The 15,843-nt window shown below is 44.0% G+C and overlaps 1 protein-coding gene and 1 long non-coding RNA gene across 2 annotated transcripts in view; one reads left to right on the top strand and one right to left on the bottom strand.

The window, feature by feature from the left end:
- LOC125266935 (obscurin-like) overlaps positions 1-15,843 on the bottom strand; it is a 251,851-nt gene that overhangs the window by 34,343 nt on the left and 201,665 nt on the right. Inside the window, 1 exon segment of the mRNA XM_048188075.1 lies at positions 633-908. Within this exon segment, the coding sequence (XP_048044032.1) occupies positions 633-908 (276 nt within the window).
- On the top strand, positions 902-5,018 carry LOC125266974. The gene is made up of 3 exons (XR_007184592.1): positions 902-4,051; positions 4,322-4,445; positions 4,567-5,018. It is a non-coding gene; the product is annotated as an uncharacterized LOC125266974 (long non-coding RNA).

Genomic DNA, 15,843 nt, shown 5'->3' on the forward strand with positions numbered 1-15,843 from the left:
TAAAAATATATTGTATGATGGAGAAGCTCTCTGATTATGTTATTGACAAAGCAGTGTTGTCTCTAAGGCATGGTAAAAACATGGTACTCGAGGTAATTCAAGAAAACAAGTGATTCAAACAATAAGACTGTGTTGAGCAATATAACAATGGTTAGTTTTTTTAGATAAATGTATCCAAACAGTTGCTCATCAGTCTAATAAAACATAATGTATTAAAGCATCTGGTGTTTCCATGCTTTCTACAAAAGTAAAACTGGAAATCGAGGGGAACACGGATATGATGTCATTAACAGGCAACACAATGACACGGTCCGTGTCCTGCTTAAAACTGCTGATTTGACTGGATTTAAACATTGTTGGAAACATTTGGGATAATGTAAGTACACAAGTCAACAAAATATATAACATTGTTTTAGGATATTTTAATCTAAAAATCTTACATATTGTGCCTTTAAAAGGGTTCAAAGTTATAAACAAAAGAAAACTGGAGCCGCATGTTTAGTGCTTTAACCTAAAAATCTGTCAAAATCAACCACTTCTGTGGAGAAACACTTAAAACTGCTCTGAAAAGAAATCACTCATTAATAACATGATAAACTTGTGTGTGTTTATGAAGAGATGATCAAACTCACCTGATACTGTCAGTGTAACTTCATCACTGCGTTGTGATCTGCGTCGTGATCCTCCTCTCTCTGATCCTTCACAGGAGTATTTACCAGCATCAAGCTTAGAAACAGGCCTGAATGTGTGTTCCTGTAGTTCATTGGAAGTAAAGTCTGAACCTTCTTTATACCAGTAGTAACTCCAGCTAGTGACTCCATCATCATATATGTCACATCTGAGAGTAACTGAGTCTCCAGTGAACACTGAACTCTGTGGCTCAACAGTCAGAAATGGTTTGGGAGGATCTGTCAATATAAAGTCAGTGAAGCATGAGATGTGAAAGTTTTTCAGTAGATCTCATTCTCTCTCTGGTAAATTATTAGTGCATTTTATTTCACAGACAATGTAATAGAGCTGCTGGAAACAAGAAACAAACAAGGTGAACATTCAGTCAGCGCAATGCAAAGAGTTAAAGGACAGCAACTGTTCAAAGGTTCAAAGATCACCCTATGTGGGGTTCAGTCATGATCACCAGCTGGAGAGCCCTTGATAGTCACCAGAGGACACTCCACCCCAGACCATTGCCACTCTATCATGGACTACATTTCCCAAAACAGCCGTTACATTCAGCTGTGTCTCATTAATCTTGTTAACTCTGTGTGTATAAGCCTGGTTTACTCAGTCACTCTCTGTGAAGTCTTGTGTGTGTCATCACTGCATTTCTGAGCGCAACATTGTTCATCTGTTTCCCTGTTTTGACCCTTTTCTAGTGATGGGCAGATCGAGGGGTAACACTTTACAATAACAGTACATGAATAACCATGAACTAATACCTAAATTAATAGTTACTTCCACATGAACTCATGATTAGTTAAGATATGAACTAATCATGAACTAATGAAGAGTGATCCTCAACTACGACAAGAGTCATAAGGATTCATGCATGAAAACAGCAGCCTTAACTACGCGTTAATACATGTTTGATAATTAATGCATTAATTAACATTTAGGGTAAACTAAATAAATCAGCCTCCATAAGAGTAAACAAGAAGTACTCTGAATTTGAATTAAACGTGATTTAATACTGTCATAATTTACACTGTAATATCATAATCTGCCATCTGCAGCTTTGTGACAAATAATTGCAATGGCACATGATTATTTAGCCATTAATTACATAGATCTGTCTAATCAAATGTGGAAAATAGACTAACTACCACTAATAAATTTAATTTGATCTAAACTGTTTTCTGATTTTTACAGTTCATTTATATTTAGTCATAGCTAAATAGTCATAGTTTATTCCCGGAACTAAAGTATGTAGGGTTTGTTTCTGGTGGGACACTCATTAGTGGCGCACGCTAGGTGTTCTCCTGGCGCATTTGTTGTGTTGCTGGCATTTTAAACTAATAAATGTTGACTGCTTTGGTAAGCCGAATTAATAATTAAAGACATATTTACATGTATGTTTTATTGGGATTTTCAGGAGGTTATGTACAGTTATTAACTGTATTTGTATTTTTGTCATTTAAATGTATATGCTTTGATTAGCATTAGCTTGTGGACGCGCGCGATTTTACATGTAAATGTGCCTTATGTGTGTCTTTACTGGTATGTTTATGGCTTGCTTTCAAGTCCATATATGTTTAATTATATAAATAAAAATAAAATACAAATACTTTTTATTTTAGTTTTTTTGTACCGGGGTGTAAAGGAATAAGGATGGCACTCTATAGTATTTATTCATATATTAGTTAATGATGTGTGATATGTGCATCATGTCATGACTTTACTTGAGGGGGCACAATTATTAACTAAGCATATACTAACATCAACTAATGGTTTGTTAATGTATACTTATGTCATGACTTTACTTGAGGGGGCACAATCATAATTAATTCACTGTTAACTACTTACCAAATTCAGCTCATGATTATCATTAACTTACTATCAAATACACATGTACTAACACAACTATATAAGTATTCAGCCCAGTTAAGGGATGTTGTGTGACTTTTCATAAAGTCAGAGAATGGAGGTACAGTATATGATCACGGCCTGCGTCTGGATGGAGAGAGAACTTCTGAATCTGATCCCAGCAAACGCTCCCTGACCTTAGTTCATGTTTCCTGTTTGGTTATTTTTTTGGGAACCGATTCCTCAGGAACTGATGTAAGTCACAGTAGTTTAGTTTGATAGGAAAGAATATCACAAAACAGATTAAGACCTTTTAAGATAAATAGTGTATTTAGTATTTTATATGTTTGATAAGGAGGATTAGTGAAAATAATGGCAAACTAATCATGTGCCTTTCAGTAATGTTTATAATGAAGCTGCTGATGTCAGTAGTTTAAATTCTGACAATAATAAATTGTTTAAATTTATTTCAAAGTCCAAATATGTATTATTCCTTCTTATAGAGACTGTTTGATTTAGTTTACCCTAAATGTTAATTAATGCATTAATTATCAAACATGTATTAACGCGTAGTTAAGGCTTCTGTTTCCATGCATGAATCCTTATGACTCCTGTCGTAGTTTAGGATCACTCTTCATTAGTTCATATCTTAACTAATTATGAGTTCATGTTGAAGTAACTATTAACTCAGGTATTAGTTCATGGTTATTCATGTACTGTTATTGTAAAGTGTTACCGATCAAGGCTTCGTGAAACACTGAAGCAGTTGAAGCAAATGTGCAGTAGTTGAAATTTCGAGCTGCTTTGAAACGTTTTGAAACAGTGATCACGTAATGAAGCCTCGTTTACTGAAATCACGTGACTTTGGCAGTTTGACACACGCTCCGAATCACTGATTCGAAACAAAAGATTCGCAAAGCTTCGAAGCTTCATGAAGCAGTGTTTTGAAATCGTCCATCTCTACCCTTTGTTCTCTGGATTTGCCCTGTTTCTCTGTCTCTTGGTCTGCCTGAGTTCCTGTCCTGATATCTGTTTGGACTGTTTATGAACTGCAGAAACAGATGTGTCAAAAAACAACACACATGGCTGTGTTGACAGCATTTGACACATGTTGTGTAGGATTTTAACACTCAATGTGTAGTTTTAAAAAACTGCCTTGGACAGATTGGGCAGGCAGTTTGTGTTTATGGAAATAAAAACAATACATATTCACAAGTTGACCAGCACACCAGATCATTATAAACACCTAAAAGAGTGAATTATAAGTGAAAGATTTAACGTGGAGCGTTTGCTTTGCTGCATCAGGTTTGTTCACAGTGCCTGTGATGTTTTTTGAGGTTGATCAAGTGAAATGTTGTCTGTCCTCATCGCATTACTTTCTACGGTATAAATTTTCTTCAAGGACGTTGTTAGATTAACACTAAACTTATTTTCAAGAATTGGTTGATGTTGACAGAGATGAAGGTTTGACAGATTTCACGTCAAGCACAGGAGCCCTACCACAAATGCTGGAGAGTCCCGTCAAATCCAGGTATTTTGTGTTTGTACAGTAAATGCATTGTTAATGTGAGGATATTTTAGGTGACTTTTTTGGGCAATATATTTTGCAATCCATGTGCTCTCTGTCTGTCTGTCTATCTATCTTAGGCCTTGACTGTTGTCAGCTGGCCTTTAAATTTCTCATGATATACTAACTTGCAGCTTATTACATCATCTGACTGATTGATAGATATTAGAAATGAATGTAGTTTGTTGAGATCAATACTTTGTTCTTCAATTCTTTGTTGTTTGATTTAATCAGCAGTGGAGATGAACCCAACTATGGAAGTCAAAGGCTGCCGTCAACTGTCTGGTTACAGCATTCTTTAAAAATATCTTTTATGTTCAGCAGAAGAAAGAAACTCGCACAGGTTTGGAACATGAGGGTGAGTAACAACATTTTCATTTTTTGGTGTCATATCCCTTTAAGATATTTTAATAAACAATGCAAAAGTTCTGATATTGTTAGTAACACTGATATATTTTGAAAATGTTTCCTCTTTTAAGCTCGATATTGAGCTTGGATAAATAACAGATGGAAAGACTGAGAAGTTGAAAGCTGAAGCTACCCTGGAAAGGAGTAATTTTCTCTTTTAGAGGGGATGGAAGACCAAGAAGATGTTATGAAAGTGTGTCTTTACTTACACACACATCTCTTGTTTAATTTATTATAACAAATATTCATTAATATGACTTGACGTGAAGGAGGACAGATGCAGGTAATTGCACATGTCGATCTCTGACTAATAATGGTACATAATAATACATAATAATGGTAATGGTTCACAAAGTCTTAATGAAAAAAAAAAAACCCTCTTCACTCTTACTAACTTATTTAACCATAAAAACATGCATTGAGTGTAAAATGAGGAGGGTTTAGCCTTAAAAAATAAATAAGCTTAATGGTTCCAGCTAGGGCTGGGCGATATATCTCATGCGATTGTCACGCGCATTTCGTCAGTAAACCCGGTTCCCTGATTACCGCTAAATCGCCATCACCTGCTTTCAGATGGAGCGGCATTTAATAGACAGAGCCGTAGTTCACTGATAAGCCACGCAATATAGCATTCATATCGCAGATGAATCGCCTTCGATATTGAACGCGATATTGCGTGGCTTATCAGTGAACTACGGCTCTGTCTATTAAATGCCGCTCCATCTGAAAGCAGGTGATGGCGATTTAGCGGTAATCAGGGAACCGGCTTTACTGACGAAATGCGCGTGAGAATCGCATGCGATATATCGCCCAGCCCTAGACTTCCAGCAGTTACGTTTATTTATATTCAAGTTTATATTTATCCTCTGCGGCTGGCTTGTCAGTGATATTGTGGTTATCACAACAGCCCTATTTAGGCTGCTCTTAATCCTACACTTAAACATTTGTTGTATCTCTAATCTGTTTTCATTAATTTTCTGATTAAAAAGTGCTACACAATGATTGTTGTTCTTGCATATCTTCTGCCACCGTTGCCTGGAAGTCGATGCAATGTTAAATCTAATTTTGTACCGGTAAGTTTTACATGGACTGTTATTTTTGTAATGATGTCTTGATGCATTATAAACTCCTAAAATGTTTTTTTAACTCTAAGCTTGGAGCCAGTATTGCATCCCTCTTCAGCAGTTTTGAGACCGCATTAAAGACCAGACCACAGTCGATCTACATTGGGAGTTTGAAGAGCACAACATGACAGTACATCATTGTGAGGATTGACAGAGTAATCATTCTGATAATATGTCGTGGCCACGACAAAACTGCATGAATCTGACATGTCCCCTGCCATCACTGTAAGTTTCTCTTTAAATGTTTCACTGATTTGTCTGGATAAATGTTTCTATAAAACACTTCTAGAGTCTGAAAACAGTGACAGTAATAACGATGAACTCATATTAAGATATTTTGTGCGTTAGACTGCATATATATATATGTCCAGATAATCACTGAAACATCCGTCTGATATTTCATAGATTTCATCATTATTGAACATGAACATATTGAACATGATTTCTACAGCAGAGAGAAACTGAACTTGATTAAGAAACTGAAACCAACGGTCTGATCTACAGTCTGATTCAAGATAAACTCTTACTAACTAGTGAACGTCTACTGAAGACTAACTAGTGAACATCTACTTAAGGCATCATGAACAGCAAACTGTACAAAACAAACCAACAGAACTGATTCAACAATCACTCTTAAAAAACACAAAACTGAGTGACTGAACGAACAGACTGACCCAAACACAACAGAGTTCATTTCTCTTTCACAAACAGCACTAACTGCACACTTAATCTCTCAAGATTGTCTTTCACTCATATATCATCAACTAGAGCTGGATCTGAAACACTGAGAGCAACATAAATAAATAAATAAATCCAAAAACACTAAATCATTCGATCTTGTTCAAAATATAAGAGCAATGGACATGAAACACATGCGGAGGAAATAATACTCACAGAGCACAAGAGGAAGTTGACTGAGCTCCATACTGACTGAATAATGACAGACGGTTAAAGACAGACTGAGTTAAAGCCTCAAGACTTCCTGATACCTGCAGTCAGATCTTTAGGAACATTATGACAGATTAAAGACATACAAATGTACATCATGTGTTACAGAAAACCTTCTGATAATGTTGATCATCTTGTAAAATGTTTTCAGAAAATGTCACACAAGTTTATGCTGAAATGTTGTCAGGACTCATTCAGGATCAAACTAAACAGCATCAGTTTGCCATTATAAGAAGAAATAATTTTGTGTGTTGGACAAGGCAAATTAAACAATACTTTGATATTTATTGTAATGATGGTATTAGCTGTATTGATAAGTTAAGAAGCAGAAGCTGGTGAACATCTGCTGTTCCTCCACACTGGTTAAAGAACAAACCAAACCTCGACTATGAGCTCAACTCTATTTCTATTATCAGGCCTCTGACAATAAGAGTGTCGAGTTTGGCACTGATATTTGTACCTGTGAACAGTTTAATATTCATACTGTTATGATTTCCTGATTGGTCTAGAGGAACACAACAGTAAAATGGATGGTGGTGAATGAGTGTGCAGGATGTGTAAAAATAATCATGAGTGAAATCAATGGCTGTACAAAAAAATTTCATGTTCAAGAATTATTTCAAATTGTTATATTATTTTATATATAGTTATTTTATATTCTCTTCATATAAATGTAATAATTACTGTAGATTACAGTAGTTTTATGCTGCAAAATTTAAACTATCGAGAGATTAAAACTTGATTCATTATAGTCAGAGGGTCACGATTCTTCTGCTTTTATGGGACACTGTAAGACAAAGCATCAACTGCAGAATATTTTAAAAAGGCTCTCTTTCTTCATTAAACAAGTAAACATAAACAGTTAAAATATGAAATATTGCAGCAATACAAGTCAGGAGACTTTTACTCTAAAATAAGGAATATGCATGTGTGGCAGGAGGGGTGATTTTCTTCCGTCATTGTTATGTGCAGGTTTAGCCTAAAGAGCTCCGGAGGTTGACATCACATGATCTAAACTCCTCCATATTGGCAGGCCATCAGGAGAGGCGCTAGAGCGGCTGTAGCATTGGTATCGATAGTGGTCGAACAATAATTTAAAACCAGACTGTTTAGACCTTACAAACCTTACTATTTCAACAGCTGCTGTGTGCCAGGATGGCACATATTATCATAATCCTAAGGATCCCGATCGACGACTGAAATGGTTCACTGCAATAAAACGTGCTAACCAACACAACAAAACAGATGGCTGTATTTGTATTTTTTAGTCTTTTATCTCAGTATTAAGTGTTGTATAAGGGGTTTTGATGTTCAACAGTAACCCTAAAATGATATGAAAGAGTTTAAAAGGTGTTAAATAACTGGGCTGATAGGCTATATAAGAATTTTCAGTATAACACAATGCAGAGATGGGCACTCGAGTCGACTCGCATTTTAACAGACTTCAGACTTGACTTGGACTCAACCTGAAATGACTTCAGACTTGACGACACAAAATACTCACAAATATTTTAAAAACAACTCAAGTCTTTTACCCTTAACTACTGATATAATAAATAAAGAATTTGTGTTGTGTATGAATGGTTTTATAATATCTGCGTCACATATATTTCCCTACGTGTCGTGGTAGATCTGGCTCTTCTCATAAAATTTGATTACGCGTGTATTTTTTTTCCAGCTATATCAGCTAGATCCCCAGAATGTGGGAAAACAATTAAAGACACCGAAGACAACATAAAATTTTATGAGACATCGCATCCACAAAGGTCAGTCACATTAACTCACACAGGCAGCTATGGTACAGCTGCATGGCTCATTTGGATTGCCAGTCTGTTAAAATATGAACAAAAAAATTCATAGCATAAGCTGATTTTTTCTTTCCTAATGTGTGTCCATAAGAGAGAGAGATAGAAAGATAAGTTAATCCATTTATTACTTAAAGCTCATATTTTAACGTATCAGTATTACAAGTGAGGCTCCCGCACTTCCCCCCTCACACCACCGGAGGGAGCCCTCACCTGAATATTGACTGTTGTTCATTCTGACTTCATTTCCCAGAGGCCCTCATTCCTGGGACTGATTGCACACACCTGCACCACATTACACTCACACACCTTATAAGCAGCACACACACGCACGCACGCACGCACGCACGCACGCACGCACGCACGCACGCACGCACGCACGCACGCACGCACGCACGCACGCACGCACGCACTATCACTCTACACTCACCAAGAGGGGACCAGTGTTTCTGGTCATTTTGAAGAAACAAAAATGACATACAAAATTTTCTTTTAAGGTCTTTTTTCATAATATAACTTCAAATAAGCATTTTTTAATTTTTTTTTTTAAATATGCCAAGAGGGGACCTGCAACTCTGACCGATGTCTACCTATCCAACAGGGGACCTCCATAGCCTGCAATGGAGCTGTGTGTGTGAACAGTGAACTGGCAGTGAAGTCATTATGTAACTTTATATAATTATGTAATGTTCACACAGGCATAAGGGATCACAGTAGGCATAAACATACACAATATACAAATAAAAAAAAAGAATGACCAAACCATCAGTTATTAAAAATTTTAAACATTGAATTGCTTGAGGAAAAACCATTTGAATCAGTTTTAAATACAACGGGGGAAAAAATACAGTCAGTCAGATGGCAACAGTTCAAAAGCTAATGTTTTGGACATTACAGAACAGTATTTTCTCTAAGAAATGTATTCTCTGTTGTGGCTTCATACAGTATATGATCAGTCCACATATCCCATTTAAGCTTATTGTCAAGTATACCAAGATATTTATAATTTTGGACTGATTGTACTGGCTGCCTATTAATTAAAAAATAATTTATGCTCTCTAAAATTAATAGACATTTCCTTTGTTTTGGAGATGTTTAGAGTGAGATTTGATTTCTTGCACCAATTTAAAAAGATTGAGGACTGGACTGTGTTCCTCCTGCCCATCATATAAGAGACTCACTAGCCATGTTTCCACTGTTGAGCCAAAAACTTCAAAACTTGTTGCATTAAAAAATCCTCAGTTGCCTCAATTAAATTATGTGAACTGAACACTGGCACTTCATTTCTTAAACCAACCAAAGATTTTCAATGAAACAATCAACATAAAAATTAATTTTGACCTTAAAAAAAAAAAAATCTTATTACAGTGTATTTTTTATGGCAAGAACTAAGTTCAAAAGTTTAAATCTAGCAGAAACAGGTATAAGGTAACAATTGCAGGTCACCATTTGATCAGGTTAGTGATTATATTAAACAAATGGATACTGGTCCCCTGTTAGATGGTGTGAAATGATCTGGTTGCTTTGCCAGTTCTTCATTTTCATTCAGTTTGACCTTAAAAATCTTTTTTACAGTGTATTTTAATAACAAGAATAGGTGTTTTAGTGTTTTTATGAACATTGCTTCTACATTCAAAGATATACAGAATACAAAATATTGCTAAATATAAAGGTATAAATATAAAAATATTATTTAACATCACTGAACCAATCTACCAATTTCAACAAAACTAGGTTTTATGGGTTAAATCAAGCAGAAATAGCTCTTTAACAATTTCAGGTCATCACTTTATACAGTGAAATTTGATTTGATTAAACAACATGCCTTTGGTCCCGTTTGATGGTAAATTGCGACATCTGTTTGGTTGCTTTGCCATTTCTTACCATCACAAACACACTCAGATCTCAAAATTTTATGTTAACTCACTGCATTGATGCCAAATTGTCAGTTATCTCAATTAAATTATGTGAACTTAACTGACACTTTAGCTGAACCAACTGAAGATTTTCAATGCAGGAATCAACATAAAACTGAGTTTTGTCCTTTAAAATCTTTCTACTGCGATGAACATTATGAACATTGCTATTACATTCAGAGATAGTCAGAATAGTTTATAATATTGCTAAATATAAAGGCAACCAAGCAGGTGTCACTTTACCATCTAACAGGGGACCAGTGTCGTTCCCTGGGATATCGCTTAGAGAGCCCTATCAGCTTCGTGTGAACTAAAACAAGCCAATGGAATTGGCGTGCGATATTTGCATAATGCGCACCGCCCCCGACAGGTGTATATAAATAGGAAGCGGATGCAATCGCACTCTGTCTTTCGCTTCGGAGCCATACACTGGTGTCCTGCTTCAGAAGACTTTCTTCAAAAGTAAAAACTAAAACTGCCTCAGAAGAGGATTAACAGCGAGCTGTTTGTGTTGGCAGTGAAGGCACTCCAGCGAGGTCGCGAGTTCCGAGGAGCCGAGCTATAAGCTCTCAACTGCTGTTTTTACAGCAACACTCTAAAAGTGTGTGTGTGTGTTGAGATTTGGGCCGGTTCCTCGGTGTGTTCAGGGAGTGGTGTACCTGAGCACATCGCGTCACTCCCTGTGTGCTTCAGCACAAGTGAGCTGATCATTCCCCTTCTAAAAGAGCTTTACAGACGAACCCTGACAGTATGTCATTTCGTCTGTGCGTTACTGGGTGCGGTCGTTCCCTGGTCCCCGCTGATGGGCACAATCGCTGCATCTCGTGTTTGGGCGTTCAGCACGCTGAAGCAGCTTTTGTGGATGGTTCATGTTCCCATTGCGGGAATATGACTATCGCGGTGCTGAGGTCTAGGCTCTCCTTCCTGAAGTCTCAGGAAGCGGGGGTCCCCTCCCCTATGCCCCGTTCGACCGTTTTTTCCGGCCCCGGTCGGAATGACGGTTCGGCGGTGTATAGGAAGGGCGACCTGAGGATTACGGTCAGGGCTTCCCCGCCGAGCGGAAACGCTCCGCGGGCCCCTGCCGCCTCATCAGCACCGCAACCCATTGTGCCACTGTTGGTTTCCGCTGGGCCCTCTACGGACTGTCCAGCCGTTACCTTTGGTGCGCCTGCGGCGGAGCAGATGTCGATCTCTGCATCGGAAGGTGAGCCAGAGTCCTCGGGGGAGGAAGATCCGGATGCGCTGCCGCCCTCCGGGACGGTAGCGTTGCCCGAGTCGGATCCCGAGTTGACGGCTGTGCTTTCCCGGGCCGCCTTGTGTGTCGGGCTCGAGTGGAACCCTCAACCCTGCCCCGGCCCATCTCGGTTGGATGATTGGTACTTGGGGGGGGGGTTGCGCTGGTCAGGTCCAGCGTCCTGCCCCAATGCCATTCTTCCCGGAAGTGCACGATGAGGTGACCAGGTCTTGGCAAACACCGTATAGTGTTCGTGCGAGGCCCGGTCCCTCGTCCGCCTTCTCCTCCCTGGACGGCGGGGAAGCCAGGGGGTACGCGAGGATCCCGCCAGTCGAGCGGTCCGTTGCGATGCAGCTGTGTCCAACGGCCACTGGCTGGCGTGATGAGCCGCGCCTCCCGTCCCGGGCCTGTAAGTTCTCAGCCGGTCTGACTGAGAAGGCTTACAGTTCCTGTGGGCAGGCTGCCTCCGCCCTGCACGCGATGGCCCTTTTGCAGGTTTACCAGGCAAAAGCGCTGTCGGAGATGCCCCAGGAAGGGCCTGACCAACAACTGCTTGGGGAGCTGCGCGCTGCCACTGACCTTGCCCTCCGGGCGACGAAGGTGACAGCACGCGCTGTTGGTCACGCGATGTCTACCCTGGTAGTCCAGCAACGCCATCTCTGGCTGACCCTGGCGGACATGCGGGAAGCCGACAAACAGCGGTTCCTGAATTCCCCTGTGTCCCCGGTCGGCCTTTTCGGCGACGCAGTGGAGAGCTTCGCCCAACAGTTCTCCGCTGCACAAAAGCAGGCCGAGGCCATCAAACATGTCATGCCACGGCGGTCCGCTGCTGCCTCCACCCAGCCGCCCGTGGCTCAGCCTCAGCCTGCTCGTCGCCGAGGGCGCCCGTCTGCGTCGTCCTCCGCCCCTGCTAGTTCGGCAAAGCAGCAGCCTACACCAGCCAAACAGCAGGGTGCCGGTCGCGGACGTGGTGCCCAGCCCGTCTCTGCCAAGCCAGGTGGCAAACGAAAAAAGAAGTCACGGCCCTGAGACGGGCAACCTGGAGGGGAAGGTTCTTGCTCTTCGGGAGAGTTTTCCACCTTCTCTCCCACCCCCAGAGGAGGGCCGGGGGGAATTTGTGATGTCTGTCCATCTACCGCCGCTGGCTCCCCGGAGTCCAGCGGTACCCACTTTATCACAAAAAGAGCAGTTTCCTCAAACAGGGTGCATCTGCCAGTGTGCCAGGCCCCGCCTCGCCGCTCGCAGCCCCCTCCCATTCCGCCAGCAGGTGGCAGTGTGATGGTGCAGGCCGCGTCCCGTGCGCCGTCTCCCATACACACTGCTGCCTTCCAGAGTCCGACCACACTCCGGGCCGCTCCCATGCCGTCCGAGTCGGGTCCCACTCTGCCTTGCTGCCCCACCCCCGGTGCGTCTGTGGTGCCTTTGGTCCCGCTGGCTCGGAGTCTGGAGGCGTGGATCACGCTTCCCAGCCCGTCCCGCTGGCTCATTCGCTGGCTCATTCAGACTCGGCTATGCGATTCAGTTCGCCCGGCGTCCCCCGGTTTTCAGGGGTGTCCACTTCACTCAAGTGTCGTTGGACAGTGCACCTGTTCTCCGGGCGGAGATTGCTGTCCTACTGGCGAAGGATGCAATCGAGCCGGTCCCTCCAGCCGATATGAAGTCGGGGTTCTACAGCCCCTACTTCATTGTACCGAAAAAGGGCGGTGGGCTACGGCCAATCCTGGATCTGCGCGTCCTGAACCGGTATCTCCACAAGATGCCGTTCAAGATGCTCACGCAGAAGCGCATTTTCGAATGCGTCCGTCCCCGGGATTGGTTTGCAGCAATCGACCTGAAGGACGCGTACTTTCATGTCTCGATTCTGCCTCGACACAGACCCTTCCTGCGGTTTGCGTTCGAGGGTCGGGCATATCAGTACAAAGTCCTACCCTTCGGGCTGGCCCTGTCACCCCGCGTCTTTACGAAGGTTGCGGAGGCGGCCATTGTTCCCCTCAAGGAACAGGGCGTTCGTATTCTCAACTATCTCGACGACTGGCTGATCCTGGCCAGCTCGCGAGAGCAGTTGTGCGAACACAGGGACATGGTTTTAGCTCACCTCAGCCGGTTGGGTCTTCGGGTCAACTGGGACAAGAGCAAACTCGCCCCCGGGCAGAGGATCTCTTATCTCGGTCTCGAGCTAGACTCGGTCGCACGGACTGCGCGTCTCGCCGAGGCACGCGTCCAGTCGGTGTTGAACTGCCTGAGCTCGCTCAAGCGCAGGACAGCGGCCCCACTGAAAGATTTTCAGAGGCTCCTGGGGCATATGGCATCTGCAGCCGCGGTCACGCCGCTCGGATTGCTCCATATGAGGCTGCTTCAACACTGGCTCCGCGGCCGGGTCCCGAGATGGGCGTGGCAGCGCGGCACGCTCCGTGTCCCCGTGACACCGAGCTGCCGTCGCACCCTCATCCGGTGGTCGGATCCTTCGTTCCTGCGGGCCGGAGTACCCCTCGAACAAGTGTCCAGGCATGCTGTGGTCTCCACAGATGCCTCTGCCACGGGATGGGGGGCCACGTACAACGGGCATGCAGTGTCGGGTCTTTGGACGGGGCCTCAGCTGCATTGGCATATCAATTGCCTCGAGTTGCTAGCAGTACGTCTTGCTCTGGCCCGCTTCAAGGAGCTGCTGTCAGACAAGCACGTACTGGTCCATTCGGACAGCATTGCGGCCGTTGCGTACATCAACCATCAAGGTGGTCTACGCTCCCGTCGCATGTTGCAACTCGCCCGCCATCTCTTGTTGTGGAGTCAGAAGCATCTGAGGTCCCTTCGGGCCACTCATGTCCCAGGTGTGCTCAACCGTGCGGCCGACGAGCTGTCACGGCAGCCTCCACTTGCGGGCGAGTGGCGGCTCCACCCCCAGGCGGTTCAGCTGATTTGGCAGCATTTCGGCGAGGCCCAGGTAGACCTGTTTGCCTCCCCAGAAACTGCCCACTGCCAGTGGTTCTATTCCCTGACCGGCGGCACGCTCGGCACGGATGCCCTGGCACACAGCTGGCCCCAGGGTCTACGCAAATATGCGTTTCCCCCAGTGAGCCTTCTCGCACAACTCCTGTGCAAGGTCAGGGAGGACGGGGAGCAGGTCTTGTTAGTGGCTCCGTACTGGCCCACTCGGACCTGGTTCTCGGACCTCATCCTCCTCGCGACAGCCCCTCCCTGGCCGATTCCTCTGAGGAAGGACCTCCTGACTCAGAGACGGGGCACCCTGTGGCACCCGCGTCCCGATCCGTGGAACCTCCACGTGTGGTCCCTGGACGGGATGCGGAGGTTCTGAGTGATCTCCCGCAAGCGGTCGTAGACACCATCACTTCCGCTAGAGCTCCTTCCACTAGGAGCCTCTACGTGCTGAAGTGGAACCTGTTCGTCGAATGGTGCGCCTCTCGCCGAGAGGACCCCCGATCATGCTCAGTCAGATCTGTGCTTTCCTTCCTGCAAGAAGGGTTGGAGCGAAGGCTGTCTCCCTCCACCCTGAAGGTGTATGTTGCCGCTATCGCTGCACATCACCACGCAGTTGAGGGTAAGTCCCTGGGGAAACACGATCTGATCGTCAGGTTCCTGAGGGGGGCAAGGAGACTGAATCCTCCTCGCCCTTCCTCCGTACCCTCTTGGGATCTGACCCTGGTTCTCTCAGCTCTCCGGGGTCATCCCTTTGAGCCCTTGCGATCAGTCGACCTGAAACTAATGTCTCTGAAAACTGTCCTTCTGGTCGCATTGGCTTCCCTTAAGAGGGTAGGGGACCTGCATGCGTTTTCGGTCGACGAAGCGTGCCTAGAGTTCGGGCCCGGTGATTCTCACGTCATCCTGAGACCCCGGCCTGGATACGTGCCCAAGGTTCCTACCACTCCCTTCAGAGATCAGGTAGTGAACCTGCAAGCGCTGCCCTCGGAGGAGGCAGACCCAGCCCTAGCTTTGCTCTGTCCTGTCCGCGCTCTGTGTGTGTACGTGGACAGAACGCGAAACTTCAGGACCTCAGATCAGCTCTTTGTCTGTTACGGAGGCCAGCAGAAGGGAAAGGCTGTCTCCAAGCAGAGGATGGCCCACTGGATAGTGGATGCCATCGCCTTGGCGTATGAATCCCAGGGCGTGCCTTGCCCGCTCGGGTTGAGAGCCCACTCCACCAGAGGGGTGGCCTCTTCCTGGGCGCTGGCTCATGGCGCCTCGCTGACAGATATCTGTAGAGCTGCGGGCTGGGCGACACCTAACACGTTCGCTAGGTTTTATAGCCTACGTGTAGAGCCGGTATCTTCACGTGTACTCGCATCCACTAGTCGGTAGACGTGTT

The sequence above is a fragment of the Megalobrama amblycephala genome, linkage group LG1 (assembly GCF_018812025.1).
Source record: "Megalobrama amblycephala isolate DHTTF-2021 linkage group LG1, ASM1881202v1, whole genome shotgun sequence".
Taxonomy (NCBI): Eukaryota; Metazoa; Chordata; class Actinopteri; order Cypriniformes; family Xenocyprididae; genus Megalobrama; species Megalobrama amblycephala.